Source organism: Drosophila subobscura, chromosome O (assembly GCF_008121235.1).
Source record: "Drosophila subobscura isolate 14011-0131.10 chromosome O, UCBerk_Dsub_1.0, whole genome shotgun sequence".
NCBI lineage: Eukaryota > Metazoa > Arthropoda > Insecta > Diptera > Drosophilidae > Drosophila > Drosophila subobscura.
This window is the reverse complement of record NC_048533.1, coordinates 8,801,119-8,828,495: the sequence shown is the minus strand read 5'-3', so window position 1 is coordinate 8,828,495 and position 27,377 is coordinate 8,801,119. Positions and strand designations below refer to the sequence as shown.

At 45.7% G+C, this 27,377-nt stretch overlaps 10 protein-coding genes across 16 annotated transcripts; 5 read left to right on the top strand and 5 right to left on the bottom strand.

Moving 5' to 3' along the window:
* Window positions 1–18: 18 nt before the first annotated feature.
* LOC117896089 (ATPase family AAA domain-containing protein 3A homolog) lies at window positions 19–2,660 on the top strand. The gene is given in 5 exon segments (XM_034804127.1): window positions 19–219; window positions 222–356; window positions 490–964; window positions 1,028–2,051; window positions 2,107–2,660. Coding segments are annotated over 5 exon segments (1,806 nt in total). The 5' UTR covers window positions 19–143; the 3' UTR covers window positions 2,203–2,660.
* Window positions 2,661–3,549: 889 nt separating this feature from the next.
* Window positions 3,550–7,654, top strand: LOC117896085 (arginine/serine-rich protein PNISR). Its single transcript, XM_034804124.1, has 9 exons — window positions 3,550–4,078; window positions 4,139–4,454; window positions 4,521–4,683; window positions 4,915–5,178; window positions 5,409–5,511; window positions 5,859–5,915; window positions 6,274–6,401; window positions 6,458–6,692; window positions 6,756–7,654. Exons 1-9 carry the CDS (start codon window positions 3,589–3,591, stop codon window positions 7,526–7,528), a joined length of 2,529 nt encoding a protein of 842 aa, XP_034660015.1. The 5' UTR covers window positions 3,550–3,588; the 3' UTR covers window positions 7,529–7,654.
* LOC117896091 (zinc finger protein 2 homolog) lies at window positions 7,556–9,527 on the bottom strand. 2 transcript variants are annotated; one of them, XM_034804132.1, is made up of 3 exons: window positions 9,336–9,526; window positions 9,146–9,270; window positions 7,556–9,115 (listed from the first exon to the last, which is right to left on the bottom strand). In XM_034804132.1, the coding sequence occupies exons 1-3, from the start codon at window positions 9,483–9,485 to the stop codon at window positions 7,759–7,761; spliced, it is 1,632 nt and encodes a 543-aa protein (XP_034660023.1). In that variant the 5' UTR covers window positions 9,486–9,526; the 3' UTR covers window positions 7,556–7,758. The 2 variants fall into 2 exon arrangements, with proteins under 2 accessions (XP_034660023.1, XP_034660022.1); XM_034804131.1 differs by having other exon boundaries at window positions 7,556–9,270; window positions 9,336–9,527.
* Window positions 9,528–9,724: 197 nt separating this feature from the next.
* Window positions 9,725–11,514, top strand: LOC117899268 (aurora kinase C). The gene is made up of 3 exons (XM_034809166.1): window positions 9,725–9,971; window positions 10,033–10,348; window positions 10,407–11,514. Exons 1-3 carry the CDS (start codon window positions 9,855–9,857, stop codon window positions 11,225–11,227), a joined length of 1,254 nt encoding a protein of 417 aa, XP_034665057.1. The 5' UTR covers window positions 9,725–9,854; the 3' UTR covers window positions 11,228–11,514.
* Window positions 11,515–11,680: 166 nt separating this feature from the next.
* On the bottom strand, window positions 11,681–14,089 carry LOC117899267. Of its 4 annotated transcripts, none has more exons than XM_034809163.1 (5): window positions 13,823–13,982; window positions 13,457–13,773; window positions 13,111–13,398; window positions 12,192–12,909; window positions 11,681–12,128 (listed from the first exon to the last, which is right to left on the bottom strand). In XM_034809163.1, the coding sequence occupies exons 1-5, from the start codon at window positions 13,980–13,982 to the stop codon at window positions 12,073–12,075; spliced, it is 1,539 nt and encodes a 512-aa protein (XP_034665054.1). In that variant the 3' UTR covers window positions 11,681–12,072. The 4 variants fall into 4 exon arrangements, with proteins under 4 accessions (XP_034665054.1, XP_034665055.1, XP_034665052.1 ...); XM_034809164.1 differs by having other exon boundaries at window positions 13,144–13,398; XM_034809161.1 differs by having other exon boundaries at window positions 12,192–13,398; window positions 13,823–14,089.
* LOC117899270 (L-galactose dehydrogenase) lies at window positions 13,557–27,219 on the bottom strand. Its single transcript, XM_034809168.1, is given in 6 exon segments — window positions 13,557–13,568; window positions 25,506–25,593; window positions 26,071–26,197; window positions 26,200–26,443; window positions 26,501–26,942; window positions 27,009–27,219. Coding segments are annotated over 5 exon segments (1,032 nt in total). The 5' UTR covers window positions 27,155–27,219; the 3' UTR covers window positions 13,557–13,568; window positions 25,506–25,520.
* Window positions 14,918–18,814, top strand: LOC117899271 (mitochondrial glutamate carrier 1-like). The gene is given in 7 exon segments (XM_034809169.1): window positions 14,918–15,074; window positions 16,143–16,202; window positions 17,098–17,232; window positions 17,295–17,780; window positions 17,847–17,904; window positions 17,906–17,988; window positions 18,066–18,814. Coding segments are annotated over 6 exon segments (966 nt in total). The 5' UTR covers window positions 14,918–15,074; window position 16,143; the 3' UTR covers window positions 18,211–18,814.
* LOC117899272 (mitochondrial glutamate carrier 1) lies at window positions 18,787–20,017 on the top strand. Its single transcript, XM_034809170.1, has 3 exons — window positions 18,787–18,934; window positions 18,994–19,128; window positions 19,191–20,017. The coding sequence occupies exons 1-3, from the start codon at window positions 18,903–18,905 to the stop codon at window positions 19,969–19,971; spliced, it is 948 nt and encodes a 315-aa protein (XP_034665061.1). The 5' UTR covers window positions 18,787–18,902; the 3' UTR covers window positions 19,972–20,017.
* LOC117899269 (solute carrier family 35 member F6) lies at window positions 19,974–21,578 on the bottom strand. The gene is made up of 4 exons (XM_034809167.1): window positions 21,429–21,578; window positions 21,194–21,341; window positions 20,980–21,133; window positions 19,974–20,917 (listed from the first exon to the last, which is right to left on the bottom strand). The coding sequence occupies exons 1-4, from the start codon at window positions 21,494–21,496 to the stop codon at window positions 20,139–20,141; spliced, it is 1,149 nt and encodes a 382-aa protein (XP_034665058.1). The 5' UTR covers window positions 21,497–21,578; the 3' UTR covers window positions 19,974–20,138.
* LOC117899273 lies at window positions 22,094–24,094 on the bottom strand. Of its 3 annotated transcripts, none has more exons than XM_034809171.1 (4): window positions 23,867–24,093; window positions 22,985–23,381; window positions 22,366–22,658; window positions 22,094–22,255 (listed from the first exon to the last, which is right to left on the bottom strand). In XM_034809171.1, the coding sequence occupies exons 1-3, from the start codon at window positions 23,988–23,990 to the stop codon at window positions 22,448–22,450; spliced, it is 732 nt and encodes a 243-aa protein (XP_034665062.1). In that variant the 5' UTR covers window positions 23,991–24,093; the 3' UTR covers window positions 22,094–22,255; window positions 22,366–22,447. The 3 variants fall into 3 exon arrangements, with proteins under 3 accessions (XP_034665062.1, XP_034665063.1, XP_034665065.1); XM_034809172.1 differs by having other exon boundaries at window positions 22,366–22,646; XM_034809174.1 differs by lacking the exons at window positions 22,094–22,255; window positions 22,366–22,658 and adding an exon at window positions 22,665–22,920 and having other exon boundaries at window positions 23,867–24,094.
* Window positions 27,220–27,377: the final 158 nt, after the last annotated feature.

Below are 27,377 nucleotides of genomic sequence, written 5' to 3'. Positions count from 1 at the left end.
CCCTAAATCAGAATCACGTTGTAGGAACTTACGAACTTTTAACATTTTTTTAATCACACAAATACTTGTTTCAGCCGAAATTGCACACTCATTTATTAGTGAAACGCAAATTGTAGTCAATCCATTTATCAGTTAAAACAGTCATGTCGTGGTTATTGGGCAGAAATCGTCAGCAACCGCAGCCAGATCCTTCTGCTGGCGGCGTAGATGGAGCCGATCCCGGGGTAAAACGGCCGGTGGGCGGACCGGCGATGCAGAGCTGACCCGTGCCGAGCGCAAGGCCATGGAGGCCTACCGCTTTGATTCATCGGCACTGGAGCGGGCCGCAGATGCTGCCAAGACCCTAGAACGCTCAAGTAAGTGGAAAATTTCATCAGCCAATTGCATAATCGACATGCGCCCCCCAATTGCTATCAAAGCTTGGTCGCTTGTGTGTGTGTTTGTTACTGTATGAGTGTGTGTGTGTAACTTATAATAATATTTTTGCAGAACATGCTAGAGAGGCTTTGGAGCTGTCCAAGATGCAGGAGTCCACCCGCCAGGCGGAGTACAGCACCAAGGTGAAGGAGTACGAGGCGCACATCGAGCAGGCCAAGGTGGAGCAACGACGCATTGATCACGAGGAGCGACGCAAGACGCTGATTGAAGAGACAAAGCAACAGCAGCAGCGAGCCCAGTATCAGGATCAGCTGTCACGAAAGCGGTACGAGGATCAGCTGGTCCAACAGCAGCGTGTCCAGGAGGAGAATCTTCGCAAGCAGGAGGAGAGCGTACAGCGGCAGGAGGCCATGCGTCGTCAGACCATCGAACATGAGATCGAGATGAAGGAGAAGAATCGCCTGAAGCTGCTGGAGCACGAGCTGAGGGCCAAGGCGCGCGTGGACCGTGAGAATCGTGATCTGAACTTGGAGAAGATTCGTCTGAAGGCGCAGGAGCATCGTACCACTGTGATGGAGGGCATCAAGTGAGTTCTTTTATATAGAGAAAAACGTTTAAATTTCATACAAACATTATTGTTCCCTGGCAGAACGGCTGGATCCGTCATTGGAGCTGGTGCCGAGGCCATGCTCACCGATTGGGACAAGGTATTGACTGCCGCTGGCGGCCTGTCGCTGCTTGCCTTGGGTGTCTACTCGGCGAAGGGGGCCACCGGCGTTGTGTCCCGCTACGTGGAGGCGCGCATTGGCAAGCCATCGCTGGTGGGCGAGACCTCGCGATTTGCCTTCCTCGATGCCGTAAAGCATCCGTTGAACTACATCAAGCGACTGCGCTCCAAGCCTGCCGATGCACTGCAGGGCGTTGTACTCAATCCGAGTCTCGAGGAACGTCTGCGTGACATTGCCATCGCCACAAAGAACACACGCATCAATCGTGGCCTCTACAGGAATGTGCTGATGCACGGCCCACCGGGTACCGGCAAGACAATGTTTGCCAAAAAGTTGGCCGAGCACTCTGGGATGGACTTTGCCATCATGACCGGCGGCGATGTGGCGCCCATGGGCAAGGAAGGTGTCACAGCCATTCACAAAGTGTTTGATTGGTCGCATGCCTCGCGGCGCGGTCTGCTGCTGTTTGTGGACGAGGCTGATGCCTTCCTGAGGAAGCGTTCGTCGGAAAAGATATCGGAGGACTTGAGGGCCGCTCTAAACGCTTTCCTGTACAGAACATCCGAGCAGAATCCCAAATTCATGCTCGTCCTGGCCTCGAACACGCCCGAACAGTTCGATTATGCCATCAACGATCGTCTGGACGAGATGGTGGAGTTCACGCTGCCCGGCCTGGAGGAGCGCGAGCGTCTGTTGCGTCTCTACTTTGACAAATATGTGCTGCAGCCGGCCGCATCTGGGGCCAGGCGCTTCAAGCTGGACACATTCGACTATGGCAAGACTTGCTCAAAGATGGCTGTGCTGTGCAATGGCATGTCTGGACGTGAGATCTCCAAACTGGGCGTTTCCTGGCAGGCAGCCGTCTACGCCTCTGAGGACGGTGTACTGTCCGAGAAAATGGTTCTGGACAGATGCTACTCGGCCGCTGAGCAGCACAAGCAAAAGGTGAGTCTTTTTCTACAAATTCAATTGCAATTTGCTAAACGAAATCTTTTCGTAGATGGCTTGGTTGTCGGATCAGGAGCGTGCTGATCATAAATCGATTACGGGCGGAACTGTTGCCCCACCTTTAACACTCACTGCCAACAAATTGTGAGCTTGTGGTGATCCTGGAGTACCTGGAGGAGCGTAGGCAGGACAGACTCCATTCATTCACATATTTAGTTGTTAATTGTCCTAACTTTAAGTTGGTAACGCACAGGGCTTTTTCTGATTAATGGATACCAAAACAACAGCTGAGATCAACCTACTATATGTGTGTATATACCGTTATGTATGTGTACATATATGCATTTTACTAACTGTACAAACGAAATCCATGATAGACTATCGCGTGTTCATCAATGCAATTAAGTTTTACCTACTGATAATTGTATTATTAACTAACGCTATAGTAACTCTCATTAGTGTGTACAAAGAGAGAGCTGTATGTTCGGCACCTGTTGTTGCATTTAGCAAAGACAAAGCTTTGGATTAAATTTTAAATTAAATTGCCGCGCTGGCACTGTGAGAGATTTATATTAAACTTCTCGCCAGCGTTGGCCATTTATTTGACTCTTTCGCCTGTGTTTTCCCTTATACGAATATGAAAATATAAACTTAGATCACTTGTTAAGGATTGTGTTTTAATCTATTCATCATCGCCAGTCACTTTCTGGGGAAATATTATTGAAGGCGTCAGACAGCCCAATGGAGTTCCTTCCGTTGGAAAATGACAAACAATTTTGCAAATCCGACTACTGGGCTTAAAGAGGAAGGATGGAGCTACAATAAAAATGTACAAACAATAATAATTTCCGCGATTTTACTCAAGGTGTCCATATTTAAATAAAGCGGTTAAGTGTTCGTCACTTTTGCGACAACCTTGTTTAGGTTCCACACCTTTCATATTTTAATAATTATTTTAGTATTTTTGAGTATTTCCTGATTTATAGTATTTTTAATGATTTATACGTCACCCTCTTGTGCAATGCACCCGTGTAGGAAACGTGTAGAAATGCAACTTAGATCCATGTCCTAGGCTATTTAATTGAATACTAAGTTGTGATCACTATAATATTCCTAGAGGGAAAACCGCTTCCTTCCGTTGTAACAAACGTGCTCTTTGCATCGTCAAGGGTCTCTGTCGCTAAAAATACATAAATATGTAGTTATTATGTAACAAATGTGTAGTTACCGTGTAGTTACTTGGTACAAATTGAATTTTGATTGAACCGATTTCGATGAAACCTTTTTTATGAATAATGAAATCAAAATGAGTACTCAAAACCAGCAAATCTGTTAGAAAATTGATTGATTTATAGTAGAAAATTATATTACCAGTGCAGAGAGTGCTACATAGTAAGTAATAATAAGCTGAATACCAAAATCGAGTAATTTGAACATCCAATCACCACCTTATACGGCATCTGTTAATCACAAACGATAGACGATCAACACATTAGCAGAACTGTATTGTTTTATCGTGTAGCAAATAACTAAAATGTTTCCCGGTGGAAATTCTAACGCCGATCTTGGCTACAATAAACGCAACCACAATCAGTTTATGGCCCAGCTGCCGCCGCCGCCCCCGTCTCACTTTGTTCCCGCGGCAGCCGTCGCGAATCCCTTGGTGTCCACAGGGCTTCCTCTGACCATCGATTGGGCCCAGCTCGCCCAGCAATGGATACATATGCGGGACACAACTCCGGCTGGGGTCGCTATGCCCATGGCACCGCCGCCACCCATCATTGGCAATGTGTCTGGGTATCAGCAGCAGCTGCCGCAAATGCCGACGCTGCCCGTGCGCCCGCTGGCAACCACCACGAAGATGACACGTTTTGAGGAGCACGGCGAGGCTGACATGGACATGGACGATGACAATGAGCGAGGACATGGCAGTGAAACGCCACCGCCCGCTCCTACGGTTACGCAATCGCAGTGGCTAGGACTCGGCGAAAGCAAAGCAACAGTAGCGGCCTCCAGCAATACGGGTGAGAGCGACTCGAGAGACTCAAAAATGACTGGTGGGCTAATGTTTATGTCTCCTTCAGGCAAGCCGCCATGGAGCCTGTGGCCCAACAAGACGGGCAATGCCTCTTCCAATCGCACAGCGCATATTCCCTCGTTGCTGAAGCTCAACGTGAGCAATCCCAATGAGCCGCATCAACAGCTGCAGGCACAGAATCAGCAGCAGCCACAGCAAACACCACAAGCACATTCACATCCACATCCACATCAACATCAAAATCCACACCAACATGTGCTGCAGCCGCTGCCAGAGAGCAGCAGCGGCAGTGGCAGCATGAACAGCAGTGCCAGCAGTGAAATAGATGCCAACAAACGGAAAATGTTGCCGGCTTGGATAAGGTAAGGGCGAGCAGGAATAAGTAGTGTAAAATGAACACAAAAATCACACCTCTCGTCTGGTTACAGAGAGGGTCTGGAGAAAATGGAGCGCGAGAAGCAGCGACAGATGGAACGACAGCATTCCAGTGGTGCGGATGCTGAGGTACTTCTCCAAGCTACAAGCAATGTTAAGCAAGTATCTAGCAAAACACTAACAACACCTGTTAATCCATTGAACATCGCGATTGTGGTAAGTAAAAGGCAAAGGCATGGCCTGGTTATTATCGACTATCATTACCCTCCACCCACCACCGACCAACAAATGTGCGAAAAGTGCAACTCACTCACATGCGCTACACTCAATTGGTTGCACACAAAAACGATACCGAACGATACTGAATAAACTGACTTAAAGACGGACAATTTGCAAGGCATTTAATGCTGGGAACACATGAAATTTAACATGAACTTGAACATTCAGGCCAGCGACAGCGAAGATTCCAATGCTGGGGAGGAGGAGACCGAGGAGGAGACGGCAGCAGTGGAACCGAAAATACTCGTAGGTAAAGATATATTGAATAAGGCTTGCTACAGAAGCAGCAGCGCCAGCGGCGATGAAGAGCAGCAGGAGCATGAGAAGGAGTCAAAGTCACTGGAGGATGCGGAAAAGGCAGACGGTGTGGCAACAGGGGCAGCAGAAGCCGCTGGCAATGGTAAAAACTACGAAGAAAGACTCGCGGATCTGGTAGGCATTCACTATTTGAATCTATTTGATGTGTGTGCGCTCAGCCAGGCAATGAAATCGCAATCTATAATTATACGAATCCTATCACATGCAGAAGGAGCCTGCACTGCACTCTCTTTCCATGCACATATGTATGTATCTTCGTTTCATTCCCTGGCCAATGGCTGCGCATCCACCAACATTTATATACACTTTGGTCCCGAATGAATCTATAAATACGAAATCTATAGATGCTTTTGGTGCGTCGCACATTAACCGAAATACTGCTGGAAACGACCAACGAAGAGATTGCAGCGATTGCAGCAGAAACATTAAAAGCGCACCGCGCTAAAGGTACATTATAGATAATTAAGATCAAATCTCTTGCTCTCCACCCTCTCCCCCCACCCCCAAAGCCCGATCTCTTTCAGCGTTCAACTGGCGTGTGTTTTGTTGGTGTGTGTAAGTATCTAGAACATAAGATGATGGAAGAATCTCTCTGCAACGAACGATCCTTGCTCTATCTCTGTGTGAAATCCGGCGATCGCGTTCTTTTTTTTGTCATTTATTCAATTGTTATTCTTACGTCTCAAAACAAACACAAAACACAAACCAAAATGAATCCCTTGCTGAACAATTTATAATCGTATTATATAATATGCTACTACTATATATATATATGTATGTGTGTAAATCAAAAGCATCATCAGCCCAAGTGATTCGCAAAAGCGCCTTGTCCTCCATTACCGGCAACCTGGGTAAGTTTACAATATTCAATATAAATATCCCTATGTTTCGTTTTGCACTTTATTTTTTGTTCGTTTAAAAGGTAGTCTGAGTTATGCTTAAAGACCCACCCCCCCCCCAACCATCCACCCACCCTCTGTGCAGATCCCAACTTATAGTCTCTATAATTGGTCGACCTAAACCTAAATTCCTTTACTTCTTCCTTAACTTGTTGTCCAAATTCATGGGTTCGCTCTCTGTCTCTGTCTGTCTCTGAAAATGTTTCCCTAAACGAATTCGCCATAAAAATATTCCCCATAAACTGCGCCCGATTTGCATCGCGATTGTCTCTGGTAGCCACAATTAGCACTTGACTGATTTGAATTATAGGTTTAGCAGCCTATGGCGATTCTTCCAGCGAAAGCGATGAGGATGACGACGATGAAGAAGGCGCGCGCAATGCAGAAGCATCAAAGGATCCAGATAAAAGCGTACAGCTCAGCGCGGAGGAGTTGAAGGTGAGTAGGAGCAAATCCTTCCTATAAATCTGGCATTAATAACTCCCTTTTAATAGGCTCGCATACGACGCAGCAAACGAGCATTTGAAAGAGTCATTGATGACATTGAGGATCGCGTGGCCAAGCAGGAGCAGCGCGATGAGCAGACACTTCAGAGACATCGCAAGCAGGAACGAGAGCGTTCCGATGCTGACAAGGAAAGGCGACGTACCACCCATAGTAATCCCGAACCGCCTGGGGAGACAACAGCCAAACACCCCACCCACCATGATAAGCTGCTCCAGTTTAATGGTTAGCCACTAGAATATTGTACGCAATGCATTGATTAACTCCTCTTCATCTTTTTGTTGACAGGCAAACGACCGAGTCGCAAGGAGCGCACCACTCGCTTCAGCGACAATAAGGATGGCAAAAGCTCAACGGCAAACTACGCCCAAATTGTGGCCAGTGCGCCAGTGAGCTCTAGCACGACTCTTACTAAGCTAAAGCCTGTGCCCAATTTGGCCACCAATCTGCTGCAGATGCCGGAGGCAGTGGCCTGCATGCTGAGTGCTGCAGAGAAGGCCCTGAGCAAGGCCAACAAATCGTCACGAAAGTCAAAGAGCAAGAGACATCGGTCTTCCACATCGTCTTCCTCAAGCAGCTCGAGCAGCAGTAGCTCTTCCAACGGCAGCGATGACAGCCACAGCCACTCCGGCAGTTCCAAAACTTCCAGCAGTCGCGGCAAGAGCAGCAGCAGCCGCAGCCGCCGGACAACAAGCAGTCGCCGCGATCAACGCGATCATGCAGGCGGCGGCAGCAGCAGTAGTCGGAGTAAATACGAGCGCCGTGACCATGAGAGGGAACGAGAGCGTCGTACCCGGCGCAATCGAACTCATTATATCGGTGGCAGGCGGAACAGCAGCAGCAGCCACCATCAACATCAACGACGGCCACGGGACTCGAGCCACTCTGGCGATGACGATCGACGCTCCTCGCGTCACAGCAGCACTCGCAGCGGCCATGCCAGCAGCTATGATCATGGCAAGCACAGACACCGCTCTAGATCCCGCTCCAAGTCGCGCAGCACTCACCACTCCAACTCGTACTCCTCCTCTTCCGCGTCGCATCAGCGCAAGCGCCACTAAACGAAATACAACAACAACTTGCAACTATTAATTGTTAAATGTAAATTTTCTCTATTTTCCTCTTCAGTTTTAAATGATTTTAGTTGTCATCAGTTTTTACTCAACCTAATAAAAAGATATTAATCACTGCTTAAAAATAGATTCTGGCACCATCTCCTGCTGGTGGGTTTGTGGGTAAATAAATAAATAAATAAATAAAAGATCGTAAAGTAAATCCCCAAACTGTTCTCTTAGCTATGCCGCTTGACTACCTTTGAAAATGGATCGCCGTAGTCCACTTTGCCTATCTCGTAGTGGGACATATTATTGCGATGAATGGTTAGGCAGGCGCCGCTCTTGAAGGTCCAGTCACAGACGCCACACTTGTAGATGAGGAGCGGCTTCTCTGGAGGCGAGTACTGTATCGGCGGCGGAGACATCTGCGGCTGGTTGCGTACATCCTCCGCACCTCGCTTCAGTCGCATTCGCTCAATATCCTCCGCTCGACGCTTGCTGACACGTGCATTCATGTACGGATCTTCAGTGGTGGTTTCGCCAGTGCTCAGGTTTCCACAAGTGGCCAGGTGACCTTTCTGATTGCGATGCACGTTCAGCAGGGATCCAGAGACAAAGCTGTCCCCGCACACATCACACTTGTACGGCCGCTCGCCTGTATGGCGGCGCATGTGGATCTTTAGGTCGTTGGATTGCACGAAACTTTTGTCACACTTGTCGCAGGCATACGGACGCTGGCCCGTGTGCAGGCGCATGTGTCGGGACAGCTTGTTCTGGGATATGAATTTCTTGGAGCAGATTTTGCACTCGCTGGGCCTCTCGCCCGTGTGGTGTCGCATGTGCAAGCTGAGATCCTGGCTGCGCGGAAAGGCCTTCTCGCACTGGCCGCACTTGTACGGATACTCGCCCGTGTGCCGGCGTATGTGGATGGTCAGGCTGGAGGTGGGAAAACTAATGCCACAGTGCGGGCACTCACGACGCTTGGCGGTGCGCTTCCGCTGTGAAGTGGCAGTTGATTCAGCCTCATCTTTGGCCGCTTCCTCTGGATGGAATGCCTGCATGTGACGACGCAGCGTGTCCTGACGCTTCAAAATGCGTGGACAGTGCTTGCAGGTGAGCACGCCGCTTCCACTGCTCTCGTTTGCCAGCTCCTGGGCGGCCACGTCGGCTGTCTGACTGTGGGCAACGGCAGTGTGCCGGACGAGCGAATCATTTTTGGCAAAGACACGCGGGCAAATGGCACACTTGAAGATGAAATTCTGTGAGTGGGTTAGCCGACTGCCCAGCTGTGAGGGACGCGGCTTAGTCCCACCCGGAGGTTCCTGTTTCTCCGCTTTCACGCTTTGTGCAACCTCCACGCCTTCTGCCTCAAATGGTATACCCGTCTCCAGTTCTTGTAGATGCTCTGATGTATAGACTGGCTCGACAATCGTTTCGGCTTGTGAAAATTGCACATCCACCACAGCTTCAACGGCATCCTCTGCATCCATCGTCACAGCCACCTCCTCAGTGTCACAGAGGACGGGCTGATACTCGTCCTGGCTGCACACTCCCAGAACCTCCACATGCATCTGCTCCGGATCCTTCATCATACTCGTAGTCGTAGTCGCTGGCGTTTGCTGCAGATACAAGTTCTGCAGCGTGTGCTGCGCATTCTCCACATCGAGGATAAACTCATAGGCAGCTATCAGGCGGCGTGTACACTTCTGGCACAAGCGGGTCGGCATATCTGCTTCGTTCCAGGTGCACTAGAGAGGAAATCGTTTCAGCCATGGTTTCATCGAAACTAATAATTCATGTTTCATGGGTTTACCTTCACTTTGGAGACGGTTTCCAGCAGTTGCCACAACTCAAAGTTCAGCTCATTGTACTGGATCTCGTCGTGCAGACGCAAGGCGTCCTCGTTTGTCTCCAGACAAACACGGCAACTTAGATCGTTAATATTAATAACTTGATTTTGCATTATACATCGAAAAAGTTGGAATTTTAAATATTTTTGTTTTGTTTTTCATTCGGTATATTTACGGTATATTTCGGTATTTTTTTTTTTGATATTTAATCGCTTCAGCGAAATTGGTTGGTCGCAGAGATGAGTCCGCATTGACCAGGTACTTCAGTTTTGTGTGTTGAATATTATAAAAGTTGATATTTCGGTATGGTCAGCGGTCACACAGCTTGCCATTCACAACGACACTCGGACACCCGCTTCCTAATTCAAACGAACGGCATTTTATTTTCCCACGTCGTGAATTTTACCAATTGAGTTTTGTGTTTGTATTGTTTCAAATTGACCAAAAGTGTTTGTTCGTAATTATTGATTGCGTGTGCAAACATGTCTCATCAGTCCAACAATGTGTTGCGTCCGAAAGAAAATGCCATGGCCAGAAAGCCGGAGGCAGCGGCCGCCGCACTTGGCATGCAAAAGAAAAATTTGTTGCTGACTAAAAAGGTGAGTCGGGAGACTGCCGTCAATTGTTAACTTGGTACCGACTAATCATTTTACAACATAGCCGACGAGCGAGAATATGGCACCAGGCAGCAAGCTCCTTCCGTCGGTATCGGCCAAAGCGGCTACGACAATTGCACATCCAGCAAATAAAGCGGGGCCAGGAATTTCCGCCCCAGCGGCAGTGTCGAAATTTGCAAAGCCACTTGTGCCCACCGCCAATGCACTAAAGAAAACAACCTCGGAGTTTGTGGCGCCAGCTCCTGTAACAGAAACCAAGAAGACTAACGCTGTCGCAGTCGAGAAAGCAGCCACTGAAGCAGCTGCACCGGCTGCATCCACATCTGCAAACAGCACTGACAAAGAGAAAGGCAAGACTGGTGAGTTTATTATTAATAACTCTACGTGTGTGATTTACATTGATGCAAACCCAAACAGAAAGCCAGCCCCCGAAGCCAAAGAAAACTTGGGAGCTGAACAACTTTGACATTGGTCGTCTACTGGGACGCGGAAAGTTCGGCAATGTGTACCTGGCACGCGAGAAGGAATCCCAGTTCGTTGTGGCCTTGAAGGTGCTGTTCAAGCGTCAGATTGGCGAGTCCAATGTGGAGCATCAGGTGCGCCGGGAGATCGAAATCCAATCGCATCTGCGACATCCACACATTCTGCGTTTATACGCCTACTTCCATGACGACGTGCGCATCTACTTGATCCTGGAGTATGCTCCACAGGGCACGCTCTTCAATGCGCTGCAGGCGCAGCCGTCAAAGCGCTTCGATGAACGCCAGTCGGCCACCTACATCAAGTCGCTCTGCTCGGCCCTGTTGTACCTGCACGAGCGTGACATAATCCATCGCGACATCAAGCCGGAGAATCTCCTGCTGGGCCACAAGGGTGTGCTGAAGATAGCCGATTTTGGGTGGTCAGTGCACGAGCCCAACTCGATGCGCATGACGTTGTGCGGAACTGTGGACTATCTGCCACCGGAAATGGTCCAGGGCAAGCCGCACACAAAGAACGTGGACCTGTGGAGCCTGGGTGTGCTCTGCTTTGAGCTGCTGGTGGGTCATGCCCCATTCTACTCGAAAAACTATGACGAGACCTACAAGAAGATCCTCAAGGTGGAGTACAAGCTGCCAGAGCAAATTTCCAAGGCGGCTGCTCACTTGATTTCCAAGCTGTTGGTCCTCAATCCCCAGCATCGTCTGCCCCTGGACCAGGTGTTGGTGCACCCATGGATTCTGGCGCACACAAAGTGAACGTTTTATCGTTTTTTTTCTATTTATTTTGATTTTGAGTTATTTCCTAGTTCATATTTGTGTTTGAGTTGCGCCGCGTAATATAATTATGGCATTTAAGATTTTCATCATTTAGCAAGCTACAAGCAGGGCTGGCTTTAGGTCTAAGACCGGCAGCAGTACTTAGATGTATTCTCATTGGGGCGCCCGCCCTGTCCTAAAGCCAGCGCTGGTTACGCAAGAAAAATTAACATATATTCATTTAGTTTTATTATCATTTAAAATAAAGTTTGTGAGTGTGTTCCGAATGCAAGGCGTGTCGTCGTGTTCTATTTATTCTCTATCCATGTTGAGTGTTTTGCAGCAGAGACAAAAATGCAAAAATGCAGGCAACATTCCCAGTGGGTGTCAAAAGTTTCTTATCACAGAAAACAAAGTACAAAATCTCCGATTGAATGATAAGCCGAAGCGTCATTTAAACTGTGATGAAATTATGCTTGAGAATGTCTATAGTTAGGATAGGAGAATGCAATTATCTTTGTGACACACGCAAATCCAGGCTTCTGCCATTTATCCATCTCTGGGTGTTTGCCATTTGTAAAAAAGAACAATGATGAATGAGACTGAACTTTACTTAACCCCTAAGTAAATCTATTCCCTAGGCCGTGCTCACACTGTCAATATATTACTCTAGTCTTCAATTATAATACATAATCCGTGTACTCGTTGATCCGATTTGAAGGGGAAACTAATCGGAATTTGTTCAATGGAAATTTGTTCAATGCTCTGTGCGAGCACGGCTTTAACTTAAAGAAAAAAGGTTGCCAATCCTTTGCACACATGCCGCTTTAAATCTAATCTGACGCTTAATTTCTAATGGCTTCGCCTCCCTTCTTGCGCGCCCCATTGGAGTAGTCATCCTCTGGAAAATCACAAAGTGTAAGGACCACATTTCATAGAGTAAATAGAGTCGTTGTTGCCTTACCATCTTGATCCTCATCCATGGCATCCTCGAGATGTATGCCCTCGGCAAACTCTTTGCCTTGGTCGGCCGCTATCTCGTTGTTCAGATTGTCAGTGTCGAGCAAATGTTGCGGCTGCTTCACCGCCACATCGCCCACATCATCATCGTCGTCACCGTCACCACCGCCGGCTGCTTCGGCTTTGACAGCATCATCGGCCGCTGGGCCAGGTCCAGGCGCTGGCAGCTCTCCGTCAAAGAGATTTTGTCCCGCTGCAGGCAAATTGAAGCTGGGCTCGTTCATGGCATCCTTGACTTCGTGTGCGCCCGAGTCCTCAACGGGTTTTGGGGCCACGCCCAAATTCTTATTGGACTCGAGATCATTCACAACGTTCGCATAGCGATTGTTGTTCTCATTTTTGGGCAGCTCTTCGGCCGCCGTGTCCAGGTCGACAGCGTCGCCCTTGGCGTCTACTTTGGTGTCTTCAAAGTTGTCGGGTATGGGGGCCACATTCTCCGGTAGCTTGCGCTCTGGCTTGGCCGGTGGCAGTGCCAGGGGCGGCAGACCGCTGCTGCTGCTGCTGAGCCTGGGCGCCACTGAAGCATTCGGAGCATCGCCAGCACTCTTGACGGCAGCGCCCGCAGTGCTGCTCTTACGCGGAGCACTCAGCGGCGAGACGGGTCCACCGGCCAGCTGGGGCTCCTCTTGCTGCTGCTTTTCAGTAAGCGACTTGGGTACAATCTGAAAATTTTCGACAGAGTTTAGTATCAGGCTGTGATTGTTGCGCACGGCAAAGGGCAAGAGTGGCAGCTGTTCCTCTTTCTGCTCCACTGTCCGCTGGATCTGCTCCATCAGCCCGCCGCCACGAGTTGGATTGGTTGCAGTGTTATTAGTATTATTAGTGGTTTGGTTTTGGTGTTGGTTAGTTGCTAGAAGATTTACCCCGCCGCCAATCCTGTAGACGCCTTCACTCACTTGCAATTGCGCGTTGAAGGATTTATCGTTGCGCGGCTTATCAATGCTGTGCGCCTGCTGCGACGGACTGGAGTGACGTGTGGTTGGTGTCATTTCCGCTGGCTTGTTCAACTGCTGCTGAACGCCAGTTCGTGCTGGTGCCTCTGCGGGTTGCACCTTTGGTATGTAGTGGCAGTTGCTCTTGTATTCGGTCAGAGTCGCCTCCAGGGCATGTATCTTGTGCTCCGATTCGCGCTGCAGCTTATCATGCTTCTCCTGAAAAGTTAAAGTATCGATACAAGTTTCAAAACTCTTTGACAGACGCTACACCCACCTTCCATGCGGCCACTTCGTGCTCCTTGGAGGCCTTATCTTTGTGCACATCCGCCAGCAGTTTCTGCAGCTTTTGATCAAATGAATTCGTATCTTCAATGTGCTTCTTCTTGCTCTTGACACACTCTCCCTCCAGCTCGGAATATTTGAACTCCAGCAGCTTGTACTTCTCCAGCTGGCCATCAAACTTCTCCTGCAGGGCACGCTCCGTCTCCTGTTGCTTTTGTATGGACTCTGCTAGCTGGTTCTCGTACTTTTCCTTCTCCGTGCGCAGCACACTCATTCTCTTCTCGGCCGTCAGTTTCTCAGCTGTTAAGGCTGCATATTATTATCAGTTAAGGGGCTCTGCCGGAAGCATTTATCTTACATTGCATCTGAACGTTGAGGCCCTCCTGAAAGGCTCGGCTTTCGTCCAATTGGTGTTGGGACATTTGGTAAATGACAATCATCATGATCAGCACCACGAACATGCTCATCAGAATGCAAATTCGGACGCGCCCGGAACGCGCAAAACGTGTCGTGCTCATTGTGCGCCAATTCTTTAGTTAAACAATTGCTATTTTCTATATTTTTTGTTGAGGAATGTAGTCGCGCAGTGAAAAAGTGTTGCCAAATTCTTTTGTTGTGCTTCCGTGCTGGTGTTGTAAAGCGTGCTCTTCAGAGTTTTAGCGATGTGCTCACGGAATAACTATCGGCAGTAGAGAAAGAAGAAATAACTTATTATTCATGTAAAATCAGACTTTGAAAACTGACTTACTTAAAAAGAGAAGAACAGAGCTGTACAAATTATATGGGTGGAATAGGGGATAGAGGAAGGGCCCATACTTTATTGCAGAGACCAAATAGGGCCCCGCCCCACCAGGGGGACTGTTTCTGGAGTATAATATTTATTTTATACGTTATGATATTTTGAGGTCGAAATTGACCAAATCCACAGATTCTTATCCATATATCGATACGAAGTGCGTGTGTGGACTGAGAGAACAGCTGGTACACAGGCAAGAAATATTTGGTTGACAATTATTTCTGGTGTGTAGTTTGCGAAATGGAGGAAAAAGATCGAAATAGATCGACGGAGTCAAAAAATACTTCTCCCATGACTTTATTAAAAATTAAATCATTTTACTGAAATTAATAAATGAATTATTTACTATTTGTGCTCTTTTGGCAATATTGACAAATGCCAAATACATTCTCAATTCAGTTTGAATTTTAGTGCAGTACACATGTTTAAAAAACACAGCTGATTCGTATGCCTGTGTTAGTTCCGTTCCATGCACAAAAGAAATATATAGCAAATTTTTGGCTATAATTTTGTGTATTGTGTGGTGCTGCCTTTAAAAACGCGCAAAAATTGATTTCAGTGATGTGAAAGATAACTATCGAGACTTCAAACCATCGATGGTGAGCTAGTTCGATACTGTCCAACCATCGATGGTACCGATGGTGCCATCGATAGTTCTCCACCTCTGTTTTGCACGCCGACGGCGCGAAGAAAAACGCAAGAAATACATTTAATTTAGTTTAATAGCCGTTAATTAATCGTTGTTCAGTAAAGTCTGCATTTAAGTGCACAGTAATCAAGTCAATTAACTATTCATCGAAGAAATAAGTGATAAGTGAGTTCCACAACATGCGGGGGTGGTATAAACAAACGCGACGCACAAATTAATTTAAACATTTAATAGCCTGCGAGGGCCACATATACAGTCGTATATGTATCAGAAGAGTGCGGCAATAAATTCAATTTATTAAAGGTGTTCTCGAGGGTTTGATGAATACAGAAATTACGTAAAATCTCATACAAGTGCTTGTTGCTCCAGTTACCCCAATGATTAAACATTATCACATGGAATTGGTTCAATGTACATGCAATTGTATACCTGTTCAAAAATGTTACACGCAGGCAGGCTCTTAAGTAGTTCTCAAGCCCCTCCAAGCCTGTTCTGCCGTTTCGCGCAATAATCAATAACTTTTTTTTGGACACGGCAACAACACAACGCCTCTTTGAAGCCTTAATCTTGACAATATTACCTTTTTATCATTCGCGTTTATAGTTGCTTGTGGCTACCTTGACTTGTGGAGCGTACTTGGGCCTTCTTCCACTTTTTCCCCTCGGCTGATTATCGGAAACTTCTTCTCTGATATCTTTATGCTTGAATTATTCTTGAAAAAGATAAAAAAAGTTGCGCTTATCTTCTGCGCAATGCGGGTAAAAGAGCCGCTATTTCGGGCGGTGGTTCCAATACCTTCCAAAAATTTAAATGCCCCTTAAAATGTGTTTAATTTGTTCGTTTAACACTCGGGTGTTATATTATCATATTTATTCACAATGGCAAACATCTAATGGAAATGCTTGCTTGGTATGCGCTAATCTTCTTCGCTCCCCGTGCATGTCAATAAACTTTGTACCCCCGCCTCACCCTCAGCCGTTCTTATCGACTGTAATAAATTGTCCTATCAGTTGGTTAACATAATTATATGATGTATTGTTTAATTGGAGTAAAGTGGTCAAGCTAAGGGAACCAAGTGTACAGAAATAATTGTATATGTGCGAATATTTTTTAAAATATAAACAAACCAGTTTGCACCACTTTTTCATATCTATATCATACATATTAATGTATATGTATGCATGTATGAATATATGTGTATGTGTATTTATACATTTATTGTTTTGTTTTCAGCATGGCGACGATCCAGGTAGACAAAACACCGCTAGAACAGCCAAAGCACCAGCAATTTGCGTAAGTTATCAATAACATTTTAATTAGATGCCTTGGCGGCGTAATCAGAAAAGTAAATAATATTTTTACAAAACGAATAAATAAGTTATTAATGCATACTACTTACATATGTATGTACATATGTATGATACATGCATGTATGTATTGTGTATCAAGAATTTACACTGCTTGTTTTCGTATATGACACTTACTTAAAAGCAACCTGTGTGCAGGCCAAGTAGATTTATTTGAAAGTGAATATTCATCTCCCTCTAACTACTTTTTCCTTCTCAAATTTTACCGTATGCTGTTGGATGCTATAAAATGTTATGTAGGTGTCATAGCTGTGCAAATAAACAAGACAATTTTGCAGCAAATATGCCGCCATGCCAACCGCCTGATCCCATCGTCGCGTCGCAACAAATTTAGGGCAAAAGTGCATTCAAGGACAGACGTATCTACTATGACATAATATGATTGCATATTATTTGCTATGGTTGTTTGTTCCTAGGCTCGGTCCTTCGAACAAATGCATTTCGCTTTTGTTGGCAGCGACAGCGCGCAAAATCCCAAAATAGACCAAAGCATCGACCGACTAGCTATAGATCTGAAAAGATATACATTTTGATATGTTGGCAGTGAACCAAATATTTGTTGGCATATTAAGGGGAAGCGACTCATTGCTTTGACCTCTCTTTTGTGTTACTTGTTAGATCAATTAGCTAAGACACCTTTAGAAACAAAGTTTGCGGGGAACAAGATGTCTTGTTGGTGGTCAAGTTCAAGGCCCTGGTGCCTGTTGCACATGCAAATGGGAATGCAAAAGTTAACGCAGTGCAAATAGTTGTCAATTAGCCAAAAGTGAGTCGCAAGACAGACTACAAAACACTCTCCCTCTCTATACAACTCCTTACAGACTGCTGCCCAAAATCATCAACGGTGGAATTGCTGGCGTCATTGGTGTGACATGTGTGTTTCCATTGGATTTGGTCAAGACGAGGCTGCAGAACCAGCAGGTCGGTCCAAATGGCGAACGCATGTACAAGAGCATGTAAGTAAGCATCCATGTAACCCTAAAGAGTTGATCTAATTCTATGAAATAAACCCCAACAGGTTCGATTGCTTTCGCAAGACATACGCCGCCGAAGGATACTTTGGCATGTATCGCGGCTCGGGTGTGAATATCCTGTTGATTACCCCTGAGAAGGCAATCAAACTGACTGCCAACGATTACTTCCGTCACAAGCTGACCACCAAGGATGGCAAGCTACCCATCAGCAGTCAGATGGTAGCCGGTGGTCTGGCCGGTGCATTCCAAATCGTTGTCACTACTCCCATGGAGCTTTTCAAGATTCAGATGCAGGATGCGGGACGTGTGGCAGCGGCTGCCAAACTGGCTGGCAAGACGGTGGAGAAGGTGTCGGCCACCCAGCTGGCCTCTCAGCTGGTCAAGGAGAAGGGTATCTTTGGGCTCTACAAGGGCATCGGTGCCACAGGTCTGCGAGATGTGACATTCTCGGTGATCTACTTCCCGCTGTTTGCCACGCTCAATGATCTCGGCCCCAGGCGCAAGGATGGCTCTGGCGAGGCTGTCTTCTGGTGAGAATTCAGATTGCCCAGCCCACTTGCTGTACCTTTATTCACTGTATAATTATTTCCTTAAAGGTGCTCCTTCCTGGCTGGCTTGGCGGCTGGTTCTACAGCTGCTCTTGCTGTCAATCCTTTTCGATGTGGTTAAGACACGCCTTCAGGCGATTAAGAAGGCCGATGGCGAGAAGGAGTTCAAAGGCATATCCGATTGCATCACGTGAGTACTGAACCATTCCACTGGCTAATCACCACTCATTGTCCGTTCACTCTCATTCTCTCTCTCTTAACTTTTAGCAAGACGCTGAAGCATGAGGGACCCACGGCCTTCTTCAAGGGTGGCCTGTGCCGTATGATTGTGATTGCTCCATTGTTTGGCATTGCCCAGACAGTTTACTATCTGGGCGTGGCCGAGGGGCTGTTGGGCGTGGAAAAGAAATAAAGGAGGACGACTTCCCCTTTCCGATAGAGCGGATCGATAAGACAACGCATTTTAAGTTTACTCTCTAAATGTTGAATGTGTATTTGTGTTTAAATGTTATTGTTAAAGCTGTCCAACAATGTAATTGTAAAGTCTCAAAAAGTTAGCCATCAGTCCAGAACGAACAGTTGTTAAAGTTATCCTTGATCCCCCCTCCCCGTATACCGACAGAATATTGTATGTACGTATATCATAGTACAGGCCTTTGGCAGTGAACCTATGCTCCTATGACAATAAGATAAAGTGGAATCAAAGCTATTATTATGTAAAATGTTTGTTTGCTAGTCCCTTTTGTTTTAGTATAATTTATAACTGTTGTGTTTTGCCTATCCCTTTCTCTCTCTCTCTATGTAACTCTCTATCCCTGAGCCATGCACAGTTAGCTGTTAACCTTTCGCTTATAATCGTATTACAAATGCATTTTTCTTTTGCTGCTAGGCCAAAGTGTAACTTTTAGTAGCGTTAAAGAACATGACTATAGAGCAAAAACCATATACTATACTTTATAAAAAACTGTCAGACATGAACAAACGAAATATATATCTATACATATGTATCAAATTTAGTTGTACATTCGTCGTCTTACTGTTTAGTTGTTATTTCATATCTTTCGTATTTTACTTTTTTTTGTGTAAGTAAAATTTTTAGTTTAAATGACGGAACAAAAGAAACCGGCCTCGTTTAGGTGAGTTCTTGGCGATGGTGAGTTGGCGAGTTCCACGCTAATCACGCATTGTCCCCTAGTGTACTTCCCAAGATCATCAATGGCGGTATCGCTGGCATCATTGGCGTCACCTGTGTGTTCCCCATGGATTTGGTCAAGACCCGCTTGCAGAATCAACAAATATTACCCAATGGCGAGAAGATGTACAGCAGCATGTGAGTGGTGCTAACATTTTACAATTAAATCAATGCTGAATGAGAATTAATCCTCAATGCAGCATTGATTGCTTTCGCAAGACCATCGCACAAGACGGATTCTTTGGCATGTACAGGGGATCCGCGGTCAACATCATATTGGTTACGCCCGAAAAGGCCATCAAGTTGGCGGCCAATGATTATTTTCGCTATCATTTGTCCACGCCTCAGGGTAAGCTGCCGTTGCATATGGCGGGCATAGCCGGTGGCTTGGCGGGGCTGTTTCAGATCGTTGTCACAACACCGATGGAGCTGCTCAAGATCCAGATGCAGGATGCGGGACGCATTGCTAGCGCAGATCGTGCCGCCGGCAGGGAGGTGCACAAATTAACAGCACTGAGCGTCGCCAAGCAGCTGGTCAAGGAGAATGGCATCTTTGGTCTGTACAAGGGCGTGAAGGCCACAGGGGTGCGGGATGTATTGTTTTCGGTTATCTACTTCCCCATGATGGCTACAATCAATGATGCGGGACCCCGCAAGACAGATAACTCCGGTGAGGCAGTCTTCTACTGGTCTCTGCTCGCCGGTCTGTCCGCTGGCATGACATCTGCGTTTCTGTGCACACCCTTCGACGTAATCAAGACCCGTCTGCAGGCCATCAAGAAGATCGAAGGCGAGAAGGAGTTCGAAGGCTTCTTTGACTGTGTCAGCAAGACCATGAAGTATGAGGGTCCCACTGCCTTCTTCAAGGGCGGCTTGTGTCGCATCATGGTAATTGCCCCGATGTTTGGCATCGCCCAAATGGTGTACTTCACCGGCATGGGCGAGCGGATCCTTGGTATGGAAAGGAAGAAGACTGTTTAATGTCGTGTAGTCAGTGTATGAATAAATTGTATGTGTATTTGTGTAATTTATAATCTAATTTTTAACGTTTACAATTGATAAGTAATTTTGATGAATCAGCCCTGGGCTCTCCAATGGCCCCAACCTCTCATATCACATTCGACTGTCCTCCTTCTGGTCTTCTTCCCTTAAATGACATCGGCTGGCCTGCTGTTGGGCGCTGCGGGGGCTGCATCGGCACTCAGATCCACATAGCGACTGCGCTGCCAGCGGGCCAGAGCCGCACGATACCAATCCACGAATATGGCCTGACGATACATGATAATTCCCATTTGCATTATGATGAAGCCCATGATCGTGATCAGATTGAAGTATTCCCATTCCATGACAATGACAAACACAAAGATAAAATAGACGCGCAGACCGTCTGCCAGGAGTCGGTTTGCGCTCGACGAGTACATCACAATGAACAGTCCAATAAAGTTGTAGACGGCACATGACAGGGTAAATCCAATCAGGGCCAGGATTAAGGGTGCATTTCCCTCTAGTCCCGTCCACAGATCGCTCCAATCGTCAAAGACAGCACGCGAGCTCTCGTTGAATGGCATCACGCTGGGCACAAAGTGCATACAGATGGCTAAGATCGCGGTAATGGCCATGCCAAATATACCCTGCCAGCCAGCGGCCTGCAGCGGAGCCGCGTTCGAGATCTTAAGCTGCTTCTCCTCATAGACATACTGCAGGCCGTGCAGGATCTCGGCTATAATGATGAGCATATCGCCAGCCAAAATCGATTTGTGGTCCGTGTGCGGCAGCGTAAACCGATCGTAGTCCACGCGTTGCACATCCAAGGAGATTATGTCCAGGATGCCACAAGCCATAGTGAAAATGGCCAACCAGTGGCGTGTTCCCAGAGTATTATTCAAGTACATGGTGCTGAAGATGCCCACAAAGATCAGGGCAGCGCCTGAGGGGAAGACACATTCAATGTAAACCAAGATAAGCAATGTCAGCAGCTGATAAACGAACCTCTTATCATCTGGAAGCTGGTGGCGTAAGTCAAGTACAAGCCGGTGAACAGCAATATGGAAGCCATAGCATCCAGCATTGTGGGCAGCAGCATGCTCAGGGGATGGAATTCGCCGCTAACTTGGGTCAGGATACTGTCCAACTCCGCCCCAGGCTGCAAAAAAGTCCAAGTTGAATATTCCCTTTCAATATTCTCTCGCTGCATTACTCTTACCCCACGACGATTGACCACCAATCGGCCCACTTTGAAGGCAATGAAACAAAGGAATTCACCCAGGAACATGAGCATCGTGAAGACCACAGGATGTTGGAAGCCATGTAGTTCGCCATCGCTACCAATAACCTGCTGCTGGTTAGCCCACCTGAAAGATTAACAAACATAAATATGTACATGCAAACATACATATGTACGTTGTTTCTACGCATTACTTATATTTAACGCCACTTACTTCACCACCAAAACATTAAAAGTGCCGCTGAGCACAAAGACCAGCGATAGGAATACACGATGATCCATTTTAAACCACAAAATCAGCAGCGTTTCTTTAATTTAATTAAATTTAAATTTTTATTATTGACGTTCTTTGTAGTGTGACCGCGGAAAATATTCAGAAATATACCCTTTTCTTTTCAAAATATACTGCAAATATACCGTAATCTTATATCATTTTCATAGACATTGATCTTCTGTTTAATATTGCCAGTTGGTTATTACTTTTATCATTAAAACTGTAATTTTAATAAAATGACCACTCAATTCTCGACAAGATTGTCTGATTTTCATGACTTATCTTTATTGGATTGATTTCAAAATAAGCTTAAAATTAAAAAAAATGCGAATGCAATGTTACGTTATTTGACAATTTGTTGCTGGCCAACAAATTGTATGGTCACTTGTGTACCCTATTTGCTAGAATTAATATTAATATTTTTTATTTTACCAGCTGTTCTTAAACATTAACAATGACTTTGTCTTAGACTGACAAGCTTTTAACCGATTAAAATTTTGTTTGTATGTATATACATATGTATGTACTGTACTCCGATCTAGATACATTCTCCGTACCTATAGGAAAACAATCACAGAGTTACAGGAACAAAAAAAGCCACAAACTTTAAGAAACTTTTGCTTGTAGTTTTATTAAAATCAAACTTAAAAAATATCACAGGATATGAAAAACCATTTAAATGAAAAATACATGAAGTGGTGTTAGTGCATCTGTTGTTCGCCGGTTTCTCCGTTTACGTCGCGGTCGTCGAATTCTGTGCGATTTTCCTGTGAAGTTCGGGAAAAAGTCAGTAAAAAAGAAACACAACAGTTTTGTTACATTTAAATTTTAAAACAACACAAATATGTAGCAACAAAAGCGTGTCCTCGTGTCTCACCTGTATTTAAGTGTGATTTTCAAGTGTTGTGATTGTGTTTGTTCTATTTGTGTGCTGTGTTGAGGAGAATCTTTAGTGTTCTTTAGAGCTCGTCCCTGGCGTACTCCGAGGATGGCAGCGCCACCTCCTCGACGGAGCCCAGGTGTATGGTTCTATTTGGTCTGCTAAACTTTGGTATGTACTCAACCGAATCACTGTTGCTAACCACCGAGTTGTGTAGATGTTCCGTGGATGCCGCGGGATCGGGACTAGTGAGTGTAATTTTGGAGCCTGTGGCCACCCTGTGGATTGTATTGTAGTGTTTTTGGTCTTTGCTGTGTTTCATTTGGTTTTAGGGTTAGTAAGCCGCTACGCGTTTGGTGTTTAGTTTTGAGGGAGGGGGACGCAGTGCATAAGAATGGGGGTACTTTCGTTTTGTACCTTATGTACAGCTATTTGGAAATGATTGCAGTTGAAGAAGAAGAAGTACAGAACTTAGGAGTGGAGTTCGTGGGTTGAAAGTTCTATTGACGCTGGCGGGCTCCACCGCGTGCTCCACGCAACTTTTGTGGGTTTCTGTTGCAAGTTCAGATCATGACATCACAACTTTACAAAGGACTATCACATCCCGTTTTCTTACCTATCCCTGGCCTGCATGCTGGCCTCCACATCGAGGCTGCGCGGCTGACGGAAGTCGCACTCCAGCGAGAAGGCCGAATCGCCGGGTGTTATCAGCTCTGGGTCGTTCTGAATCACCACAATGTTCGTGTAGAGATCACCATCCTTCAGAGTCTGGCACTGGTCCAGTTGGAAGTTCATCTCCAATGATCGGGCACCCTGGTTGGCTGTGGGCTTCATGAAGCACGGTGGCGTCTGCTTGTAGAAACTGCCACGAGTGTACATCACTCCCGTGAAGGGCTTTTCCGTCTCGAGCATCACATTCATGGAGTTGGCACCGCACTTCAGGTTGACCTTTTGTATGCCCTGATCGCTGCCCTCGATTTTAAAGGTGTCCGAAAGGTCTTGTTCCCAGATTTCTGCAATAAAGTGAGCAATCTTACTTGAGTGATGCACATGTGGTAAGATTTGGAAATTGGGATGTAGACTTATAATTTCGATTCAAGATGTGAATTCTATCCAATAAACTCTTTTTAGAGAACGCAGTTTTTGAACCCTTTTTAAAAGAATTTTCTAACCCTAAACTTTCCATTTTCTTTGCTTTCCCCATATCATAATGCGTTTATGCTTTCTTTCTAGATCTAACCGTTACTTCTTCATAAGCCTAACATCTGGCGGCATTTACTCCAGCGAATCGCAACAAAGCGTTGAAGTTCACTCGTCTTCTGTCTGGCCGGCATTCTCTGAGCTTCTTACTTACTCTTCCCAAACCGGTTTCTGTTTATTTTGGTATGGCTAGAACAGCCCGCAGAAGAACTTGGCAAAGGCATTGAGAACTTCTCCTCACAACATGAATCAGTCAGTCAGTCCCTTCTCGTTGTGTGTGCGATGTCGATAACCCTACCTTGTTTCTGCTGCTGATTTTGTTGTTGCTGCTTGTTATTATTATTATTATTGCCGGACACGTAGACAGCCAGCATTATGTTGCAGGCGAACAAAAGCAATATTCCATTCTGTAACCTCAGCATATTGCACTTTATTATTATTTAACAACAAATGTTCGTGTGGTAAAGTTAACGCGGCGCGAACACGTCTCAATGGCTGGAAATTCAAACAGAAAGTACCGCTTCTTCTGCGACGGCGCAGCACATATAAGCGCAGCTGAAAAGCTTCGATCAGCTTCCAGCGCATAACACGGGAAAAAGCTTGAGAAAGCCGAGAGAGAGAGAGAGAGAGAGAGTAAAATGAGTGAGAACCTGGCCAACAGCTGAGCGTTGAGTACTGGCTAAACAAGTTATGTATGTGGCGGCAACCATTCGTGTGGTTGTGGGAATATTATGGCCACAAACATAAAAAAATGTAACAGCTCGTAACAGGATCGTACTTTGACGAATTATATGTAAAGGTACATAATACGTACTTAAATTTGGATGTAACCCTTTCAGGGGTTTCTTTTGACTCATTCAAAGCTAACAAAGCTTTTTTAATAAGTCATCTCGTTTGGCCAGTACTCATAAAAAAAAAGTGCTGTGCACTTTTGATAGGACGAAAATTTACTGGATTGCGCCATGGTGCCAGATGGAAACGTAAAATAAAATTATTAAAAGCGGCAGTTTAAGGAAAACAAAGTGCGGCATCGCTCCAGAGACATTTCCGCTTTTCGTGTGGCATGTGGATTGCATTTCTGCTGTGTGCATTCGCATCGCATTTTTACCGCAGCACTTGCTGTTTTTTTTGTGGCTCCTCGTTCATTATTCAAAATGTTATTAAACTTCCACGTTTTCCGCCTCGCTTCAGCTCGATTCGGTTCGACTTGGTGCGACTCGGTTCTCCTTCATGCAACCAACTAAATAATTTGAGTTGCCGTCTTGCCTTTCCATGTGGTTTCTGTTTTTATTTGTACTCGTATTTACATCTTTTGTTTTACGTTTACTGAGTTAATTAAAGCGTAATTAGTTGGTGATTTGGATTTTCGCCATGGAGAGCGAAAGGTGGAAGTGGATTTTCAATATTGTCCAAAATAAGTGCATAGAAAGATATTAATTCGGTGCACCGAAGATAATGTACCCCTTGATCTCCAAGACTATTAAATAAATATAAACGCAGATTTGAAAAACAGAGTAGTTCGTTTAAGGGAAATATTTGTGAGTTTTTCTTGAATTAATACAAAAAATCTCAGCAAAAGTATAACAACCGTTGGTAGGGTATGGGAATGCATTTTCCCCAAAAGCTGGACATAATTAAGTTGTTATGATGCTCAACGAACGAAATGTTTGTGTTTTCCATCTCTCTTCTCGGGTTAATACCTTACCTTTCCAAATAATTGTTATCAGTCTTTCAAGTACTTACTCTTCGCTTATCATATATTGGTTTTGTGATTTTCCCTCTTAATACTTGAATAATAGTTATCATTTATTGAAACTGACTTTTGTTGATTCATTTATGTCAAGTTCAATTCTAGGGCAAACAAAATCATTGCTAAAGGTTATCTAGAGCTGTAAAACCATCAACCTTTCTTCAATTCTTCGTTTTATTTTCTATACAATATTACTCTGGAATTACTTGTTCTTTATCGCCGCCCAATAGCGCTCCAGTTCGATGCCTTCCCAATTGAAAGGTTTCGTCAAAACACTGAAAATGAAAGGAGAAACATTAAGAAATTTACATAATGTCCGATCTGAGAGGATCAAGTAAAATTTGCGAGCAGTTAAAGTGGGGAAAAGTTACTGCACATAATCATAATTCCCGTGGAGCACGTAACGGGCAAAATAGAGAAGTATAATGATGAAGAGAGAGAGAGAGGAAGAGCAACAAGTTCAATAGGCACTGGGAAGTGGATAGCAAAATGTTGGGGCTGGTAAAGTGCTTTTTTTTCCCGGTGCCTACTGCACCGATGGCCAAGATTGACAATGATCATGCACATACGGATGTACATATGTGTGTGTGTCTGTATGTGTGGACGCCATACACTGGGTCTGGGACGGGTATGGCCTGGTCAACAGCATGGAAGTGGTGGAAATGATGTAATGCTAACATTGTATCCGAGTTGCACAATTTTTAGCTCCGTCTTTGTCTTGTTTTTGGCCAACTTCCGAGTCGGACACTCACTTTTTGGTTAGATAAAGCAACGCTTCCTGCTCCTTGTCGGTGAGACGCTGTTCGCAAGCCGCCAGATTAATCTGGAGCAACTGCCGCGTCTGCATGCCAGTGAGGAAGGTGCCGACTTCCCCAATTTCATGGAGTAATAGAGGGCCAGTTTTCCCAGCTCCACACCGCGCTCTATGCATATCTCGGATGCCTTGCGACACAGAGCCTTTTGTTCATCGGTGGCCGGATGCCACGGCGGAGGACCAGCATTTGTGAGCAAGCCCAGGCCATGGGCAGCAGCAGATATGACGCCCAAATTCTGCGACTTGAAGAAATCCAAATATTCGAGAAGCGTGTCATCGGTTAGAGTGTACCTGCAATATGTCAGCACCGTCTGAAAGTAGTTCATAAAAGTTTAATAAGTCAAGGTCGCTTCCTCCAGACAACGTACATCGAGTCTTCCTGGTGCTCGCGATAGAAACTCCTTGAGCACGGAAAGGGGATACGCAGAGACACCAATATACTTGGCCTTTCCCTCCTTGACCAGCGCCTCCAAAGTGGGCAGTGTTTCGTTGAGAACAATATCCAAATTCTTGGCAAATTCAATATCGTGGATCTGGATGATATCCACATATTTCAGACCCAACAGCTTCAGGCTCTTCTCCACACTCTCGCGGGTCTTCTTGGCACTAAAGTCGAACATGTTCTCATGGTCGAGCTCATAGCGAGCCACCTTTGTGGCTATATAATAGGACTCCCGGGGCACATCCTTCAAGGCCTGGCCGAGCACCTCCTCCGACCGTCCCTGTCCATACCATGGAGCAGTGTCAATATAATTGATGCCCGATTTCAAGGCCTCATGCACTGTTTGGATGGCCTCTTCAAGTTCAAAGCTATGACAGAAAGAGAAGTCGTATTTAATTTAAGAGTCCCCTTAAGAGATTTTTTACATCTCTTACCCATAGTTGGCACACAGCACACCGCCACCAAATGAAATCTTCGATACTTCTAGACCTGTATTTCCGAGCTTGCGGTATTCCATGCGTCGCACCTTCTCTTCATCATGGAAACCCTTCACAAAGGTAGTCGGTAATGTTCCAGACATTTTGATGAGCGTCCAATCTATGTCACACTCTGATGAAATTCTTACCCCAGTCAGAGCAATACTGGCAAGAGTTTGCCATATATTTAGTTTATATTTGCCAGATCTGATAAAGAGAGCGGAGCTGAAGTGCACTTAATCAAACAAATACACACATTTTTGTGCTCTGATATCAGCGAATGTTTGCGCACAGGGTCGGACTCAAATTTGATACGAAAGATCATCG